The sequence below is a fragment of the Manis javanica genome, chromosome 6, assembly GCF_040802235.1.
Source record: "Manis javanica isolate MJ-LG chromosome 6, MJ_LKY, whole genome shotgun sequence".
Classification (NCBI taxonomy): Eukaryota; Metazoa; Chordata; class Mammalia; order Pholidota; family Manidae; genus Manis; species Manis javanica.
The window spans coordinates 101,031,301-101,049,865 of NC_133161.1; the positions used below are offsets into that span (position 1 = coordinate 101,031,301).

At 35.9% G+C, this 18,565-nt stretch overlaps 1 protein-coding gene across 2 annotated transcripts in view; it reads right to left on the reverse strand.

Moving 5' to 3' along the window:
• ZPBP (zona pellucida binding protein) overlaps positions 1-18,565 on the reverse strand; it is a 142,394-nt gene that overhangs the window by 45,286 nt on the left and 78,543 nt on the right. For both annotated transcript variants that reach the window (XM_036992927.2, XM_073239123.1), the window contains exon 6: positions 12,679-12,755. In XM_036992927.2, the coding sequence (XP_036848822.1) occupies positions 12,679-12,755 (77 nt within the window). The remainder of the gene's footprint in view (positions 1-12,678; positions 12,756-18,565) is intronic.

Here is an 18,565-nt window from a genome sequence, read left to right on the forward strand (position 1 = left end):
GGTACACAATCAAAGGAAATCAGAATAAAAGGAAAAGAGCTACAAGGAATAGAGTGGACAAATAGAAAAAAAGGGAAAAATGGTGGATCTAAATCCAAATGTATTGAAAATTATATGCAATTGGTCAGTGTTCCAATTAAAGGGCAGAGATTGTTAACTGGATTGAGAACAAGACCAAAAAATTTGAAGTCAGCAAGATGGCAGAATAGGAGGTCCCAGTTTTCACCCTGCACAGAAACACTGATTTGACAACCATTCAAGGATGAAAATACATTCTAAGAACTCTTAAGTACAGCAGAAATGTTCCAGAATCCTATAGACCCCAAAATCTAAAATTAGATACATTGGACATGGTAGACAGAGCAGTTTCACTTAGATCACCTAACCACTTCAGAGAAGCAAAACTGAGCACCTAGAGAGATTCCCTCTGGCTGACAACTTCTTCTGTGGGGGAAAGAGAATGCAAAGTGAAGGTCTGGCTTCCACAGCCTTTTGTGGCATTGTCCTTGTCCTAGAGAACTACTTCTGGAGGCCTGCTTCCTTCTGGCCACACCCAAAACATGAGGGAAATCATCACAGCTGGATCATCTAGGGAAAGCTTAGAACAGAGTAAAGGGATTGGGACTCATGGCAACCAGCATTATGTGCTACTGCAGCTGAGACTCCATGCACCCTCACAGATGGCACACAGATAGGAGCAGCCAAAATGGAATTCAACAACCAGTTTAATATTGCAAAATTTGTAGAAGGTACACAACCTGGAGACTGCTACTGCAGGAGAGAGAGAAATGAGCTTATAAATCAATATCTGGAATAACAGTACATTGCATTAGGGAAAAGAGAAAGATGACCTTTGGGGCACTTTGAATGACTCTACAAGGTACAGAAAGAGAGCAAAATCCTAAAATATCCCCTTTTGGAGGAAGGGAGAGAAGTGGAGCCTGCACACAAAGCACTGGCATTTCAGGGCACAGCCCTAGGGAAAAGCCATGGGTTGCTCTTAGCATCTGATGTGGCTGTCATCATTCAACATGGCTCTGTGGAATTGAAAAAAAGAATACAATTCTAAGACATTACTCCAGAAGGGAGTGAGAAGAGTTGAGCAGGTGCATCCACAGAAAAGGTTTGAGAGACCCTCAGGCTCTCTAGTCTGGTAGAGTCAGACCATGAAGTCTAGAAGAGGTGACTATTTTTTTCAATGTGAAGATACCAATGCAAGGCTATGAGGATTACAAAGAATCAGAGAAACATGACACCATAAAGGAGTAAAAAAAAAAGAGCTCCAATAAGCAGCTACAAAGACTTTTGTAGAAAAGTGGATTTGATTAATACCGATACCTCTACTTGTGATTGTAGTGTATCAACATGTTTGCAAAATGTCACCACTGGTGGAGAGTGGACAAAGTCTTACAACTGTATGTTCATCTAAAATTTTCTCCAAAATTTTTTTTATTAAAAAAGATGTTAAAATGACTGATGAATCAATGTTCCTTTATAATAGTTGCATAAGGTTAAGATCATGGACACAAAATCTATGGCACACATCTCATGGAGTAATGATATTTAGGCCCTATCTTTGAATCAGGCAGTTTTATGGCTGCTTTGACCAACACACTGCAACAGACAGGATGCTGAATGATTCACTGAGTTATGTCAGAATAAGCCTTACAGTAGATGCCTTAGCTTCTTGGAATGCTCTCTCCCAAGGCTCTCTCACAGATATGACACTCTCAGAAATAAACCATCAGGATGTAAGAAGTTCAGGCCACATGTATTTTGAAAATGGAAACTAGATGACATAGAATAGAAAGAGTAGGAAAGAATAAAAGAAGAAATATGATTTTAATTGCCCACACATTGATGAAAAACAAAATTATAGATTCAATAACCACACATCAATCTCAAGCAGAATACATACAAATAAGACCACACTGAATCAGAGAGTAATCAAATTGCTGAAAACAAAAGCTAAACAAAAATTCTTAAAAGCAGGCACAAAAAATAAGAACACATTACATACAGAAAACAACAATTTTAGAATAATGGGCTTTTTTTAACAGAAGCAAGATGAAAGTGAAAAATACCTAAAATGTTGAAAAACAACATATGAAACCAGAATTCCCTAACCAGTGAAATATGTATAACCAACCCTGAAAACCCCCTGAAGACAGCAGGACAGACCACCTACAACTGGTGAAGACGAGAAGAGCACATTGAGAAGCATAAAGATGCCGAGCCAAACTCTTCCTCCATTCCAGCCCAAAAGCTAGAGGAAGAGGAATGGAGTGGGGAGGGGGTAAATACTCATGAATTCCAGCACGCCTGGCCCTGGAGATCTACCAAGGAATCCGAGTTGGGAATGGATTGGCTTTCATCATGATTAATGGGGCTGGACATCAGGGAGAGTTGGAGTACTGTCGGGGGCCAAGATTCCTGTTGCTTGTAGAGGACTGGAACACTGTACATGTCATGTGAGACCCAACACAGAGATATAGAGATGGCAGCTTGAAAGATCTGCCAGCCTCAGGAATTGTGCCAGAGAGGTTCGGGTCAGAGGGTGTTCTTTCTGGAGCTGAAAGGGCAGATGGATGACACTTTCCCAGCCCTTCCTGAGCCCAACTTGCCAAAGGCTTGTGGGAACTAGCTCTGAAACTCTCTAGGCTCAGCTCTAGCATTCCCCTGCATACCAGCCCTACCTGGCAAGCTTGTCCCAGCAGTAGTCCATCAGTGCTGGCAGGCAAAGGCCTAACAACACTTTCCTGGCCCTCCTTCAGCTCAACTGGTCAGACACTTGCAGGGGCCAGCTCTGAAACTCTCCACCTGCCCTGCTGGCTCAGCACCATGGTAATGTTCTACTGCACAACTTCCTGGCATGCTCGGCCCAGCAGCAATTAGCCATTACTGACTGTCAGACAGAGGGTGGACTGCCTACAACAAATCCCAACAGAAGCACCTCAACTCAAACAAAGGTTGCACAGAGGCTAGGTGTGGAGATCAGCCATTGCTAGCAGACAGGCAGAAAGATGAGCCCTGCCCACAGCCCACCAACAGCAACTGTGGCTCAACCACAACAGAGAGCCAGGATACAGTGAGAAGAGGGTTTTGAGTTTCTGAGCACAACAGGGTGCTTAATACATAAAACCACTATTTGCAAGACCAAAAGGCATTGCTGATCTGTTCAATACAAAGAAACACAGAGACACAAACAAAATAAGGAGGCAAAGGAATATGTTCCAAACAAAATAATAAAATAACACCAGAAAAATTGCTAAATTAAACATATATAAGCAATTTTTATGGTGAAGAATTCAAAGTAACAATCACAAAGATGCTTACTGAAAGGGGAAAATCAATTCAGGACCTCAAGGAGAATTTTGACATAGAAAAAATTTAAAAGAGCCATTCAGAGTTGAATAATACAAGTGAAATGACAAATATAACAGAGAAAAATAAACAACAGGCTGCAGGAGGAAGAGGAATGGGTCAGCAAGATGAACGATAGAGAAGTACAGAGTAACCAAGATGAGGTACAGAGAAAAGGAAATCTCTAAAAATGAGAGGATGCTAAGAGAACTCTAAGACAATGGCAAATGAAACAATATTCACATTAGGGTCCCAGGAGGAGAAGAGAAAGACAAATAGGCAGAAAGTATATTTGAAGAAATAATAGCTGAAAATATCCCCAATCTGGGGAAGGAAATAGACATCCAGTTCCTAGAAGCACACTTAAGAAGATGAACACCAGGACTACAACACAAGACACACAGTAATTAAAACAGCAAAGATTAAAGATAATGAGAGAATCTTAAATACAGCAAGAGAAAGGCAGTTACCTGTAAGAGAAATTCTGTAAGGCTCCCAGCAGATTTCTCAGCAGAAACTTTACAAGCCAGAAGGGAGTATCATCAAATATTCAAAGTACTGCAAGGAAAAAGTATACAACGAAGAATTTTCTACCCAGCAAGATTATCATTTAGAATTGAAGGTGAGATTAAAAGTTCCCAAAAATATACGAAGGGTAAAAGAATTCACCACCACTAAACTGGCCTTACAAGATATGTTAAAAGGACTTCTTTAGATGGAAATGTTCTTAAGTCTAAATATTGTTCATCGGTGAAAATAAACCTATAGTAAATGTACTACACCAATCACTTACCAAGCAAGCATCAAGTTCAAAAAACAAAAGTAGCAAAATCAACTATACACAAAATTACTCAAAGATACATAAAAGATGTATGACATTGTATACATAAAATGTGGAAGAGGAAAGAGAACTGAAAGATAACACAGAATGTGTTCAAAATCAAGCAAACATCAACTTACTATGTACTGTCACATATTCAGGAAACTACGTATGCATCTCATAGGAACAATAAACCTAAAGACATAATAGATATACAAAAAATTTTTTAGAAGGAAATTCAAGCATAATACTAAATAAAACTATCAAATTGCAAGAGAAGAGTATAAGAGAGGAAGAAAGGAACAGAGAGGATCTATGAAAACAATAAAATGGTAATAATTACATGCCTATTTTAATGTACAGGGACTAAACAATCCAATCAGGAAACAGTATACCTGAGAGGGTAGTAAAAGAAGAGCCATCTATATACTCCCTACAAGAAACTCACTTCAGCTCTAAAGACAGACACAGACTGAAAGTGAAGTGATAGAAAAAGATATTTCACACAAATAAAACACAGGAAAAACCAGGATTAACCACACATCAGACAAAATAGACTTCAAAACAAAGAAAGTAACAAGAGAGAAAGAATATTACATAATTATAAGAGATCAGTCAAACAACAGAATATACAAATTGTAAATATCTATGCACCCAACATAGGAGCACCTAAATAAACAAAATATAAACAGACCTAAAGGGAGAAACTGACAGCAATAAAACAATAGTAGAGAATTTTAACATTTGACATACATCAATGAACAGATAATCCAGACAGAAAATAAAGAATCAGTGGAAATGTATGACATATTAAACCAGATGGACTTAACAGATACATATAGAACATACCACCCAAAAGCAGGAGAATACACATTTTTTTCCTGGTGCACATGGAAAGTTCTCCAGAAGAGATTACATATTAGGACATAAAAATGCCTCAATAAATTAAAAGACATTGCAATTTTTATCAAGCATATTTTCAGAATACAATGGTGTGAAATTATAAATGTACTTTATACATTTATAATAATAACAATATGAAGAAAACAGCAACCAAAAAACCCGAAACACATGGAGGTTTAAACAACATGCTTTTAAATAATCAGTGGATCAAAGAACAAATCAAAGAGGAAATCAAACAATATATGGAGACAAATGAAACAGAAATATAACATTGCAAATTATGTGATACAGCAAGTGGTTCTGAGAGGGAATTACCTAGCAAAACAGTACAACTCAAGACACAAGAACAAGCCCAAATTGAAGGAACTAGAAAGAAAACAAAGTCTAAAGTTAGTAGAAGGAGAGAGATAATAATAAAGATCACAGCAGAAATAATGAAACAGAGAATAAGAAAATAATAGAAAAAAAATCAGTGAAACCAATAGCTGGCTCTTCAAAAAGATAATCAAAATAGATAAAACACTAGTGACATTTAACAAAAAAAGAGAGAGGACACAAATAAAATAATGAAAAAAGGAGAAGTTACAACTAACACCACAGAAATTCAATGAATTATAATTCTATTAAACATTATATGCCAATAAATTGGATGACCTATAAGAAATGGACAAATTCCTAGAAACATAATCTTCCAACACTGACCCAGAAAGAAAAAAAAATTGGAAAATACTGATTACAAGTAGCAAAACTGAATTGGAAACTTCCAAAAAACTCCCAACAAACAAAATTCCATTACTAAATGGCTTCACAGCCGAATTCTATTGAGTATTTAAAGAAGAGCTAATACCTACCCTTCTTAAGTATGCCAAAAAATACAAGACAGAATACTTCTACACATTTTACTAGATCAACATCATTCCAATACCCAAACCAGATAAAGACACTACAATAAAAGAAAATTATAGATCAATATTCTTGATGAACATAGATGCAAAAATCCTCAACAAAATACTAGCTAACTGGATTAAAAAATACCTCAAAAGGATCAGCCAACACAACCACATGGGATGTATTCCAGGGATGTAAAGATGGTACAATATTCATAAATCAAACAATGTGATATACCACATTAACAAAAGGAAGGATAAGAACTATATGATCATCTTAATTGATGTGAAAAACCACTTGACAAAATTCAGCATCTGTTCATGATAAAAACTCTAAACAAAGAGTGAATAGAAAATAGGCCTCAACATAATAAAGGCCATATAATGACAGACCTACAGCTAACATACTCAATGATGAAAATCTGAAAGCTGTTTATCTAAGATCAGGAACAAGACAAGGATGCCCACTCTCACCACTTTAAATCAACATAGTAATGGCAGTCCTAGGGACAGCAATAAGACAAAAGAAATAAAAAAACATCCAAATTGGTAAGGAATTGTCACTATTTGCAGATGACATGATATTATATATATACATATAAAAAAACTAGATTCTCCTCCAAAAATCTATTAGAGCTAATAAATGGATTTAGTAAGGTTGCAGGATACAAAATCAATAGAAATCAGCTCCATTCCTATATACTAAAATAACAAACTAGCAGAATGAGAAATCAGTAAAACAATTCCATTTACAATTGCATCAAAAGGAATTAAATAACTAGGAATAAACCTAACTAAGGAAGTCAAAATCCTGTATGCTGAAACTATGAGACACTGATAAAGGAAGCTGAAGAAGAAACAAATAAATGGAAAGCTATCTCATGCTCATACATAAGAATTAATATTGTCAAAATGGCCATCCTTCCCAAAGAAATTTACAGAATCAATGCAATTCCCAACAAAACAGCAAAGGCATTTTTTCAGTGAATTAGAGCAAATAACCTAAAATTTATAAGGAACCACAAAAATCCCTGAGGTGCCAAAGCAATCTTGAGAAAGAACAAAACTGCAATATCAATCTGTCTCCCTGATTTCAAGATATGCTACAAAGCTACAGTAATCAAAACTGTATATAGTACTGGTACAAGAAAGACACAGAGATCAATGGAACAAAACAGAAAATCCAGAAATAAGCACACTCACATAGAGTCAATTAATGTATGACAAAGGCAGCAAGAATATACAACAGGGAAAAGTCAGTCTCTTCAATAAATGGTGCTGCATAAACTGGGCAGGTACATGAAAGAGAATGTTTAACACCATACACAAAAGTAAACTCAAAATGGATCAAAGAATTCAATATAAGATATGTAGCCATAAAACTCTTATTTAAAAAATGCAAGCAGAGCCAAGATGGCAGAGTGAGTAGGGCAGCATAAATCTCCTCCCAAAAACATATATATTTTTGAAAATACAACAAATACAACTATTCCAAAAAAAGAGACCAGAAGATACAGGATAACATCCAGGCTACATCTACACCTATGAGAACCCAGCACCTCACAAAGGGGGTAAGATACAAGCTGAGACCCGGCGGGATGTGAGGCCCCTCACCCCAGCTTCCAGCAGGAGGAGAGGAGTCAGAGTGGGAAGGGAGAGGGAGCCCAGGACTGCTAAACACCTGGCCCTAGCCAAGCACACCGGAGCGCAAACACACAGTGCATGAGGTGCTGGGTACTAGGGAAATGGGACAGAAAAACCTGCGAGTGGGTCCCCACAGGAGGCCCCTCACGGAGATAAACAGCCTCCCACCCGTTCCCCCAGCATGACTCCACCACAGAGACAGTGGCCACACCCACAGCAACCAAGAGCGGAGCTTCCTTCACAGTGGCTGGGCAAGAATCGACAACCCGTCTGCGTGCAGATGCCCAGCACAGGCCGCTAGAGGTCGCCATTCTCCCAGGAGAGGAAGGCCACAAACTAGCAAGAAGGGACATTCTCCCAGCCGACACATGCATGAGCTCCCCGCAACTACCTCTATTGCCATGAAAAGGCAGAAGAATTTGATACAGACCAGATTAACCCAGACAGTTTCCCCTGAAAAGGAATCTGGGGAGACAGACCTAACCAATCTTCCTGAAAAAGAATTTAAAAGTAAGGTCATAACCATGCTGATGCACTTGAGGGAAATATGCAAGAGCTATGAAGACAGAGTATAGAATTAAAACAATCTCTGGAAGGATTTAAAAGCAGAATGGATGAGATGCAAGAGGCCATTGATGGATTAGAAACCAGAGAACAGGAACACATAGAAGCTGATGCAGAGAAAGATAAAAGGATCTCCAGGATTAAAACAACATTAAGTGAACTGTGTGACCAATCCAAAAGGAACAATATCGACATTATAGAGGTACCAGAAGAAGAAGAGAAAAAGGGATAAAAAGTGTCTTTGAAGAAATAATTGCTGAAAACGTCCCCAAACTGAGGGAGGAAATGGTCGCTCAGACTACAGAAATACACAGAACCCCCAACAGAAGGGACCCAATGAGGACAACACCAAGACACATAATAATTAAAATGGCAAAGCTCAAGGACAAGGACAGAATTTTAAAGGCAGCTAGAGAGAAGAAAAAGGTCACCTACAAAGGAAAACCCATCAGGCTATCATCAGACTTCTCAACAGAAACCTTCCAGGCCAGAAGAGAATGGCATGATATATTTAATGCAATGAAACAGAAGGGCCTTGAACCAAGGATACTGTATCCAGCACGATTATCATTTAAATATGAAGGAGGGATTAAATAATTCCCAGACAAGCAAAAGTTGAGGGAATTTGCCTCCCACAAACCACCTCTACAGGGTATGTTATAGGGCCTACTCTAGATGGGAGCACTCCTAAGGCTAAGAAGATGTAGCCAGAGAAAATAAAATCACAGCAAAGACCAACCAGATACAAACTTAAGGTAAAAAATAAAATCAACTACTCACAAAAGCTGTCAAAGAAAACACAAAAGAGCACAGAATAAAACACCCAACATATAAAGAATGAAGGAGGAGGAATAAGAAGAGAGAGAAATAAAGAATCAACAGACAGTGTTTATAATAGCTCAATAAGCAAGTAGAGTTTGACAGGAAGATATTAAAGAAGCTAACCTTGAACCTTTGGTAACCACGAATCTAAAGCCTGTAATGGCAATAAGTACATACCTATCGATAATCACCCTAAATGTAAATGAACTGAATGCACCAATCAAAAGACATAGAGTCACTGAATGGATAAAAAAACAAGACCCATCTATATGCTTACAAGAGACTCACCTCAAACCCAAAGACATGCAGAGACTAAAAATCAAGGGATGGAAAAAGATATTTCATGCAAACAACAAGGAGAAAAAAGCAGGTGTTGCAGTACTAGTATCAGACAAAACAGACTTCAAAACAAAGAAAGTAACAAGAGATAAAGAAGGACATTACATAATGATAAGGGGGTCAGTGCAACAAGAGGATATAACCATTATAAATATATATGTACCCAACACAGGAGCACCAGCATATGTGAAACAAATACTAACAGATTAAAGGAGGAAATAGAATGCAATGTACTCATTTTAAGAGACTTCAACACACCACTCACTCCAAAGGATAGATCCACCAGACAGAAAATAAGGACACAGAGGCACTGAACAACACACTAGAACAGATGGACCTAATAGGCATCTATAGAACTCTACATCCAAAAGCAACAGGATACATATTCTTCCCAAGTGCACATGGGACATTCTCCAGAATAGACCACATACTGGGCCACAAAAAGAACCTCAGTAAATTCAAAAAGATTGAAATTCTACCAACCAACTTTTCAGACCACAAAGGTATAAAACTAGAAATAAATTGTACAAAGAAAGCAAAAAGGCTCACAAACACATGGAGACTTAACAACATGCTCCTAAATAATCAATGGATCAATGACCAAATTAAAATAGAGATCAAGGAATATATGGAAACAAATGACAACAACAACACAAAGCCCCAACTTTGTGGGATGCTGTGAAAGCCATCTTAAGAGGAAAGTATATAGCAATCCAGGCATATTTAAAGAAGGAAGAACAATCCCAAATGAATAGTCTAATGTCGCAATTATCGAAATTGGAAAAAGAAGAACAAATAGGGCCTAAAGTTAGCAGAAGAAGGAACATCATAAAGATCAGAGAAGAAATAAATAAAATTGAGAGGAATAAAACAATTAAAAAAATCAATGAAACCAAGAGCTGGTTCTTTGAGAAAATAAACAAAATAGATAAGCCTCTAGCCGGACTTATTAAGAGAAAAAGAGAATCAATACACATCAACAGAATCAGAAACAAGAAAGGAGAAATCATGATAAACCCCACAGAAATACAAAGAATTATTAGAGAATACTATGAAAACCTGTATGCTAACAAGCTGGAAAACCTAGAAGAAATGGACAACTTCCTAGAAAAATACAACCTTCCAAGACTTACCAAGGAAGAAACACAAAAGTTAAACAAACCAATTACCAGCAAAGAAATTGAATTGGTAATCAAAAAACTACCCAAGAACAAAACCCCTGTACCAGATGGATTTATCTCAGAATTTTATCAGACATACAGAGAGCATATAATACCCATTCTTCTTAAAGTTTTCCAAAAAATAGAAGAGAAGGGAATACTCCCAAACTCATTCTATGAAGCCAACATCACCCTAATACCAAAACCAGGTAAAGAACCCACCAAAAAAGAAAATTACAGACCAATATTCCTGATGAATGTAGATACAAAAATACTCAACAAAATATTAGCAAACCAAATTCCAATATACATCAAAAGGATCATATACCATGACCAAGTGGGATTCATCCCAGGGATGCAAGGATGGTACAACATTTGAAAATCCATCAACATCATCCACCACATAAATAAAAAGAAGGACAAAAACCACATGATCATCTCCACAGATGCTGAAAAGATTTCAACAAAATTCAACATCTACGCATGACAAAAACTCTCAACAAAATGGGCATAGAGGGCAAGTACCTCAACATAATAAAGGCCATATATCATAAACCCACAGCCAACATCATACTGAACAGCGAGAAGCTGAAAGCTTTTCCTCTGAGATTGGGAACAAGACAGGCATGCCCACTCTCCCTACTGTTATTCAACTTGGTACTGGAGATCCTAGCCACAGCAATTAGATAAAACAAAGAAATACAGGGAATCCAGATTGGTAAAGAAGAAGTTAAACTGTCACTATCTGCAGATGACATGATATTGTACATAAAATACCCTAAAGACTCCAATCGAAAACTACTAGAACTAATATCAGAATTCAGCCAAGTTGCAGGATACAACTATTTTTTCTCAAACTATTCAAATTCAGTTGGACAATATCCATCATATCATTGATAAGTTTTCACAAATGCCTAGTGTGCCTAACTGGTTTTCTTGGTTTCACTGGAGATGGCTGGTAATTATAGGTCTGCTTTGGTTATGTAGCTGTATTCCTATTATGTTAATGTGTGCACGCAATTTAATTAGTAGTTTAAAACCTATGCATGTTTATGTTACTCTACAAGAAGACATGTCAACGAAATAATCAATCTTCCCATGTTTTCTTCCGTCTGCTACTTCTACAGCTTTTCTTCTTCCTTCCTAATTACAACCCTTAAGTAGAATTCGTGCCTCATATCGAAATTACCGAGTATCATAATTCTTCCAAGTGGTAAAGATACCTCAAGACAAATGCTGGGCATAGAAGCCAGAGGGCATAAATCTGCAAAGAAGTAAAAAGCTAACCTTTTCAAACAATATTGCTTCTCTCACTTACCAACTTTACATTTCCCTGTATGGCCCCGGAAGATGACTGGTTAGCCAGAAATGGGTAAGATTCCTTAAGGGAGGAACAACCTAAGACAGGCACAGTCGCAGGGGGGCCATCAGGTGTGAAATTGGGGATCAACAGAGGGGAAGCTTAGAACCTCACCCCCACCCCCCACGTTTCGAGAGAAATCTGCATCCGTGGATGTTTTGTTGCCCTTGTCTAGCTTGGATTAATACTTAGTCTATAGGCACACACCTGATCATCTACATTTGCCCTCTTACAGCACTAAACTATGTTTTCTACCTTTATCTTGCATCTACCTACCACTTTAGCATTTTATTTAAAAAATAATAATTATAATAATAATAAGGGAGAAATGTGGGATTCACACATAAACCCAGTATAAAAATCAAACGAATATTCATATTTGACCTGATTGTTTATAGTTCATAATGCGTGATCAAAACCAAAAGTTTCTGTGATGACTGCCCTTGCACTGTTCACCATGTAAGAACTTATTCAGTATGTAAGAATTTTTTCACCATGTAATAACTTGTTTGTTATGCCTCAGAAGATTGGAGACTATTGAGAATTAGGCTTGGGGTTGATTAATGATTGTGCATTGAGTCCCCTATACAGAATTTTATTGTTGTTAACAACCATTTGATCAATAAATATGAGAGATGCCCGCTAAAAAAAAATGTTCTATTAAGTTCTTATCATTTATCTGATGTAGTTTCATTTTTAATGCTGAATTCCCAAACTGTGGAGGGGATTTGATGTACTTTATAAATAGCTAAGATGCTTACTTACACACTGGGCATGTTCATTTTTTTTTCTTTTTTCCAGCCTCACATAACATACCTTAGGTAGTCTTTTGGTAGCATCACAATTATGGTCTGCACATGGCTTGGATCCTTTTTTAGTATCTAGACATGACACTGAGAAAATACATTATATTTTATCATGAGTCTAAAGTATTATATCACAATATTTAAACTGGTTTTTGAATTATGAAACAGATCATTTGTCTAATATTTCTTTTGCATTAAAATATTACCCAATTTTCCTAATGTTAAATCACTCCTTTCAGTTAAAAAGCTAAGCCAAAAATTTTTAGATAAATCAGGAACCTCACTATTACAGTGAACTTAAGAATTAATAATCATCATAATAATAAATATTAGAGAAAAAAATAAAATATCATAAAAGAGCTGATTCTTTGAAAAGATTAAAAACCTTTAGCTAGACTAACCAAAGAGTGAAAATAAAGGGATCAAATCAACAAAATGAGAAGTGAAAAAGGAGACATTACAATTGGTAACCCAGAAATTCAAAGGATCATAAGAGGTTATTGTGAGCAACTATACACCAACCAACTGGACAGCCAAGAAGACATAAAAACTTACCAAGACATAAAAATCAAAGAGGGAATATGAGAAGAATTTAATTTTTCCCACTAATCTTTCTAAATTATATCATCAATCTGATTGCCACACAACTCTAAAACTTCAGTTACTTCCCACAACTGATCAGAATATGTGGAAAGAATAATTTCTAGCCCTAGGTCTATCAATGTTAATTACAGGCATATTATTATTAATACCTCCTTAAGACTTTCAGTCTCTACTCTGTAAAACAAGGGGGTCAACACTGATTTTATCACTTTTTTCTAGCTATGAGAATATGATTAAAAACACATTTATATAAGTCTAACAATTAAACCTTTCTATAAACACAAGCAATCATGACAATTTCACTTTCCCCAAATTATCTCTACATATTCTACCATTAGGAATTCTAGAGTGTTTCCCAAATATACCCTGTGTTGTTTCCGTACATGACTTTAAGTTGCCATATTTTTCATAAAACATTTTTTTAAACACCAACAATTTTTCATGGACTACCTTAACTGTTCATCTCCTTAGTGACACGTTTCCTTTCATAGAAGCCACAGATCACCTGGTTTCTCTACTATAGTATTTATTGAACCTGTACTATAAGTATATAAATTATTTTCTTCTTACCAAAATATGACCTTCTTGAAGAAAGTTAAAGCTAAAACCAAGTTAAAGAGACTGGATCGTGATGATATACAATTTTGTTTTGAGTCCCTATAAAAGTTTAGGGCAAATTAAAAAGTTCATTAAAATCTGCATAAAGCAAAACTTTTAGAAACCGTAACAGAATAAACAAATTATCTAGTTTTCAGAATCAGTAGAGACAGTATAGTTTAATCAAGTGACTAATATCTAGGATACTGTTTAAGTTAAAGTCCCATACTAATGATAGGAAGAACGAAAAGGCAGTATATTCCTCCCCACCATGTTAGGCAAACTACACAACACTAACACTCTCTGGTTAACCTTACTGGATTAGCATTCTATCTCTAAGGAGGCACTATTTCTTCTTAAGTCTTATTATATACCCTCTTCATTTAGGCTAGATGGCTAGGCTTGTCCTGTACAAAACTATGCACCATCTTTTAAATAGATTAAGCTTTCTATTAGATTAAAAAAAGAAAAAGACAGAATGACACCAATAAAAATGGTGAAATAGGCAATCCATATCCTACTAAAGAAACAGTTGAAAAATGGATAGAATTAAGTTTGTTGGAAATCTGGGAAATTAATTTTTCCATCAGCCAAATGAATGCTGAATTAACAGAAGTTCACTTAAGCACAGCATTCAAGGAAATCTCTAATAAATCACTAGCTAAAATCAAGTTGAAAGAAAAGGTATCAGATCACACACAACAAAGAATAGGGTATAAGAGTAGTTCAGAAAAGGCACTGAACAACTACAACCCACATGAGCAACAACAAAAACAAAAGAGGTATAAGAATCTTTTTTCAAGAGTACTACATAAGAATATTCAAAATGAACAGTTTTTAAAAAAAGTTACAAGGCATGCAAAGGAAAATAGAGCATGGATCATTTGTAGAAAGAAAATTAACAGAAAATGTCCCTGAGGAATTGCAGTAACTAAACTTATAAAGACCCTTAATCAATTGTCTTAAATGCACCCAAAAAGCAAAAGAAATAATGGGGAAAAAAACAGCAAAGGAGATGGTGTCTCAACAAATAAGGAATATCAATACAGAGAAAGAACAAAGCAACAGGAACCAAATAGAAATTCCAGGACTGACAATTGCAAGAACTGAAATGAATATTTCACTAGAGGTTTTCCAAAACAGATTTGATCTTGTGAAAGAAACAATCAGTGAACTTATAGATCAACTGAAATTATCTAGTCAGAGGAAGAAGGTATAAGAGACCTGTGGGACATCAAGAGCACCAACTTCATATAATAGGGTCAAAGGAGAGATAGAAAAGAAAAAATCTTAAAAAATAATTTATAAAAATTTCCAGATTTGATAATTCGTAAGTCTACTTACATAAGAATATCGGTGTAACTCAAGTTAGGATAAAAGCAAGGAATACAATAGAGAAGTATATTATAATGGTTCAAAATTAAAGATAAAGGTAATCTTGAAAACAGTAAAATAAAATGGCATGCACTGTGAGTCCATAATAAGAGTAACAATACATTTACCATTAAAAAACATGGAGGCCAGTGGAGGTGAGATACCATATTTAAAATGTTCAGGAAAAAAGCTTTCAACCAAGAACTCTATACTTGGCAAAATATCCTTGAAAAATGAAGGAAGTAAAGCATTCCAAACACAATGTTTGAAACATTAAATAGTAACAGTATAATAGATAGAATTTGAGGCTATATAAAGAAATAAAGTTAAGTATATAGATAGATATGAAAGGTAGTATTGTTGTACTTGTTTAGCTCAGTATGATTAAAAGACAAATGCATCTGACAATAATCATAAATCTGTGTTAATGGACACACAACACCTAATAATGTAATTACTAACAAAATCACAAAAAGGAAAGGACAGAACTGCACAGGAACTGTTTTGGTATACTAGTCAACCTAAAGATTGCTTCAAACTACAGAGTTATACTCTTTAAGATGTTAATTGTAAAACTTAGGGCAACCACCACGAAATTAACTAGAATTTATTCAAAAAAGAAAATGAGAATGAAGTCAAAATGACATTCTATAAAGTATCAGTTTAACAAAGGATAAGTCAATAACAGAAGTAGTAACAAAAAAGACATGAAAGGACTTCTCATTTACAGTCTAACATGAAAGGTGCTTGGACGTTGTCACTTCTGTCCAAAGAAAAAGCTGAACAATCTGAAAATCAAAAATTGTTTGATTTACCAGACAACTGAAATCACAGGCAAAACTGCTATAGCCACAATTGTGGAAGGTGGACACAGAATTATAGCCTACCAGGAGCAGAAAACCAAGAGCAAGAGCCTGACAATGGAGCAAGTACCAGTAGGAAAGAAAACCCGTATAATTTAGGATTTGCTAGAGGTTCACTATGAGAACACTAAAGTGTTAAAAACTGTGGGAATCCAGCTTTCAAGGGACTTCCACAATTAATGAGTTTTACTTCCAGTAGTTCCAAACAGGTTCTCAGAGAGAAGACTGAAGAAACATCCTCTCATGTCTCCAGAAGGGGAAAGAAAAAGTAAACATTTTGCAATACACCAAGAGCATTCAGTTGTCTTTAACAAAACTTGTCATAAAGAAATTTTTTACCAGAGCCTACCTACCTTGAGCTTTACCAGAGATTAAATGTCCCTGAAGAAGGTAAATATCAACTGTAACTCCCTCTAGTATAAACCAGTATAAGCCAAGGAACAGGAGGAAAAACAGAGAAGCACTTGTGAAGGTCTCAGACAAAAGGCTCTCTAAAAACCTTAGATCTGATCATGGGATTATAGAATGCTTATGCTATGTCCACAAATTACCACCACATTACCAGCACTCTTTATAATACCAGAACATTACAACAGATGGTTTGCAAATATTATACCTTATTTAAGAGTAAGTATTTAGGGAAATTCAAAGATAAAAGAGACAAAAAGGAGGTCATCATAGGACATTTAGACTGTGAAACCTATAGCTATCACAAACAATAAATATAGCTCAAGTCCTAAGTAGATAAAAGAAGCCACATTAAAGACCTACCTATCTGAGTTCTCATTACCTGTGACATTATGTCATTTTTAATAAAATTTGTAAAAATGCTAGAAGGCAAAAAACAGTTTGAAGAAATACAGCAAACAGAATCATATCTGGATATGGCAGAGATTTTTAAATTACAAGACTAAATATTTAAAATACCTCTGATAATATGGAAAGGGCTTTAATGGAAAAGTAGACAAGCAAGAACAGACATGTAACATAAGGAGAAAGGCAAAAACTCTAACAAAAAATCAAAAAGAAATGCCAGAAATCATAAAGAGTGTAAAAGAAATGAAGAATGCCTTCCACAAGCCCCTCAGTAGATTAGATGACTGAGAAAAGAATCAGATTTAATTAAAGATTGAGATATGTCAATTTTAACTTCCAAAATTGAGAAGCAAACTGAAAAAGAATGGGAAAAAAAAGAAACAGAAAAGAATATCCAGTAACAGTTGAACATTAACAAAAGTACCCATAATGGGAAATAAAGAATGAAAGAAAAATAATATCTGAAGTGGCTGAGAATGAAAGACAGAAACCAAAGAAAAGATCCAGGCAACTCAGACACAAGCAGGAAAAATACTAAAAAATCTGAAAATAGGTATATCATGATAAAACTGTAGAAACTCAAAGACAAAGACAAAATATTAAAAGAAGCCAAAGGGAAAAAATAAGTCACACTAATAGCACAGGCAAGGATAAGAAAAATATTCAGTAAGACTCTGGGAAGATGGCAGAATGGGAATCAAAAGGCATTTGTCTCCCCAAAGAGACAACAGTTGCAGTAGGAGAATGTGCTTGGTGCAACCTCTTTGGAATTCTGTAGTCTATTAAATATTGCAATTTCCAAGAGAAGGACTAGACAGCAAATTGAAGTTAATTTCACTCAGTTGTCACTCTTAGAAGAGTAGCAGCCACTTCATTCTATATACATGGCAGGCACTTGTACATGTATTTGTAAAGTAGCCTGTACATAGCTTGTGGGACCCAGGGTGGGAGAAAAGGACACTGACATCCAAATATTGGACCTGTGCTTTAATTTCTAATTGATTCATCTTTTCACAGAGGTGCATGTAAGAGGTGGGGGAGCCTCTGTTGTTGAGCCTTCTCCCACTGTTGCAAGCCCTCTCACTCAGGCTACAATGATGAGTTGGGGATTAAAAAGGGCTAGTGCCCTTTGTTCCTCCTTCAGTTCTCTCTTTTTCCCCTTTGGAAGTCCAGAAGTTAGAGTTATGATATCCAAAAGCAATCGCACATCCAGGGAAAATTAGAAAGTGCCTATATATGCCATAATAAAGACACAGGAAAAAGAAAAGACCTGAGAAAATGTTAAGTTTATACCTCACACTGATACCTGGCACAGAGAGCCTACAATTATTAAAAAGTAAAATATACAAAAACAACAAAATAAGAAAAATGGGGAAGGGGTAGAAAATGATTTCTAGACTTACCACACTATTAAATTCAAATGTCCAGAGTTCAACAAAAAAATGATAAGCATATATAAATAAACAGGAAAGTAAGGGGCATTTAAAGGAAAAAAAACAAATTATTTTATTATTTATTCTATATTATCTCTAAAAATATCCAATGGCAGCTTTACTAGACTAAGACTTTAAAACAACTATCTTGAGACAGATTCAAAATGGCAGCGTAGGAGGTGAGACAGAGAACTCCTCCCAAAACCACGTA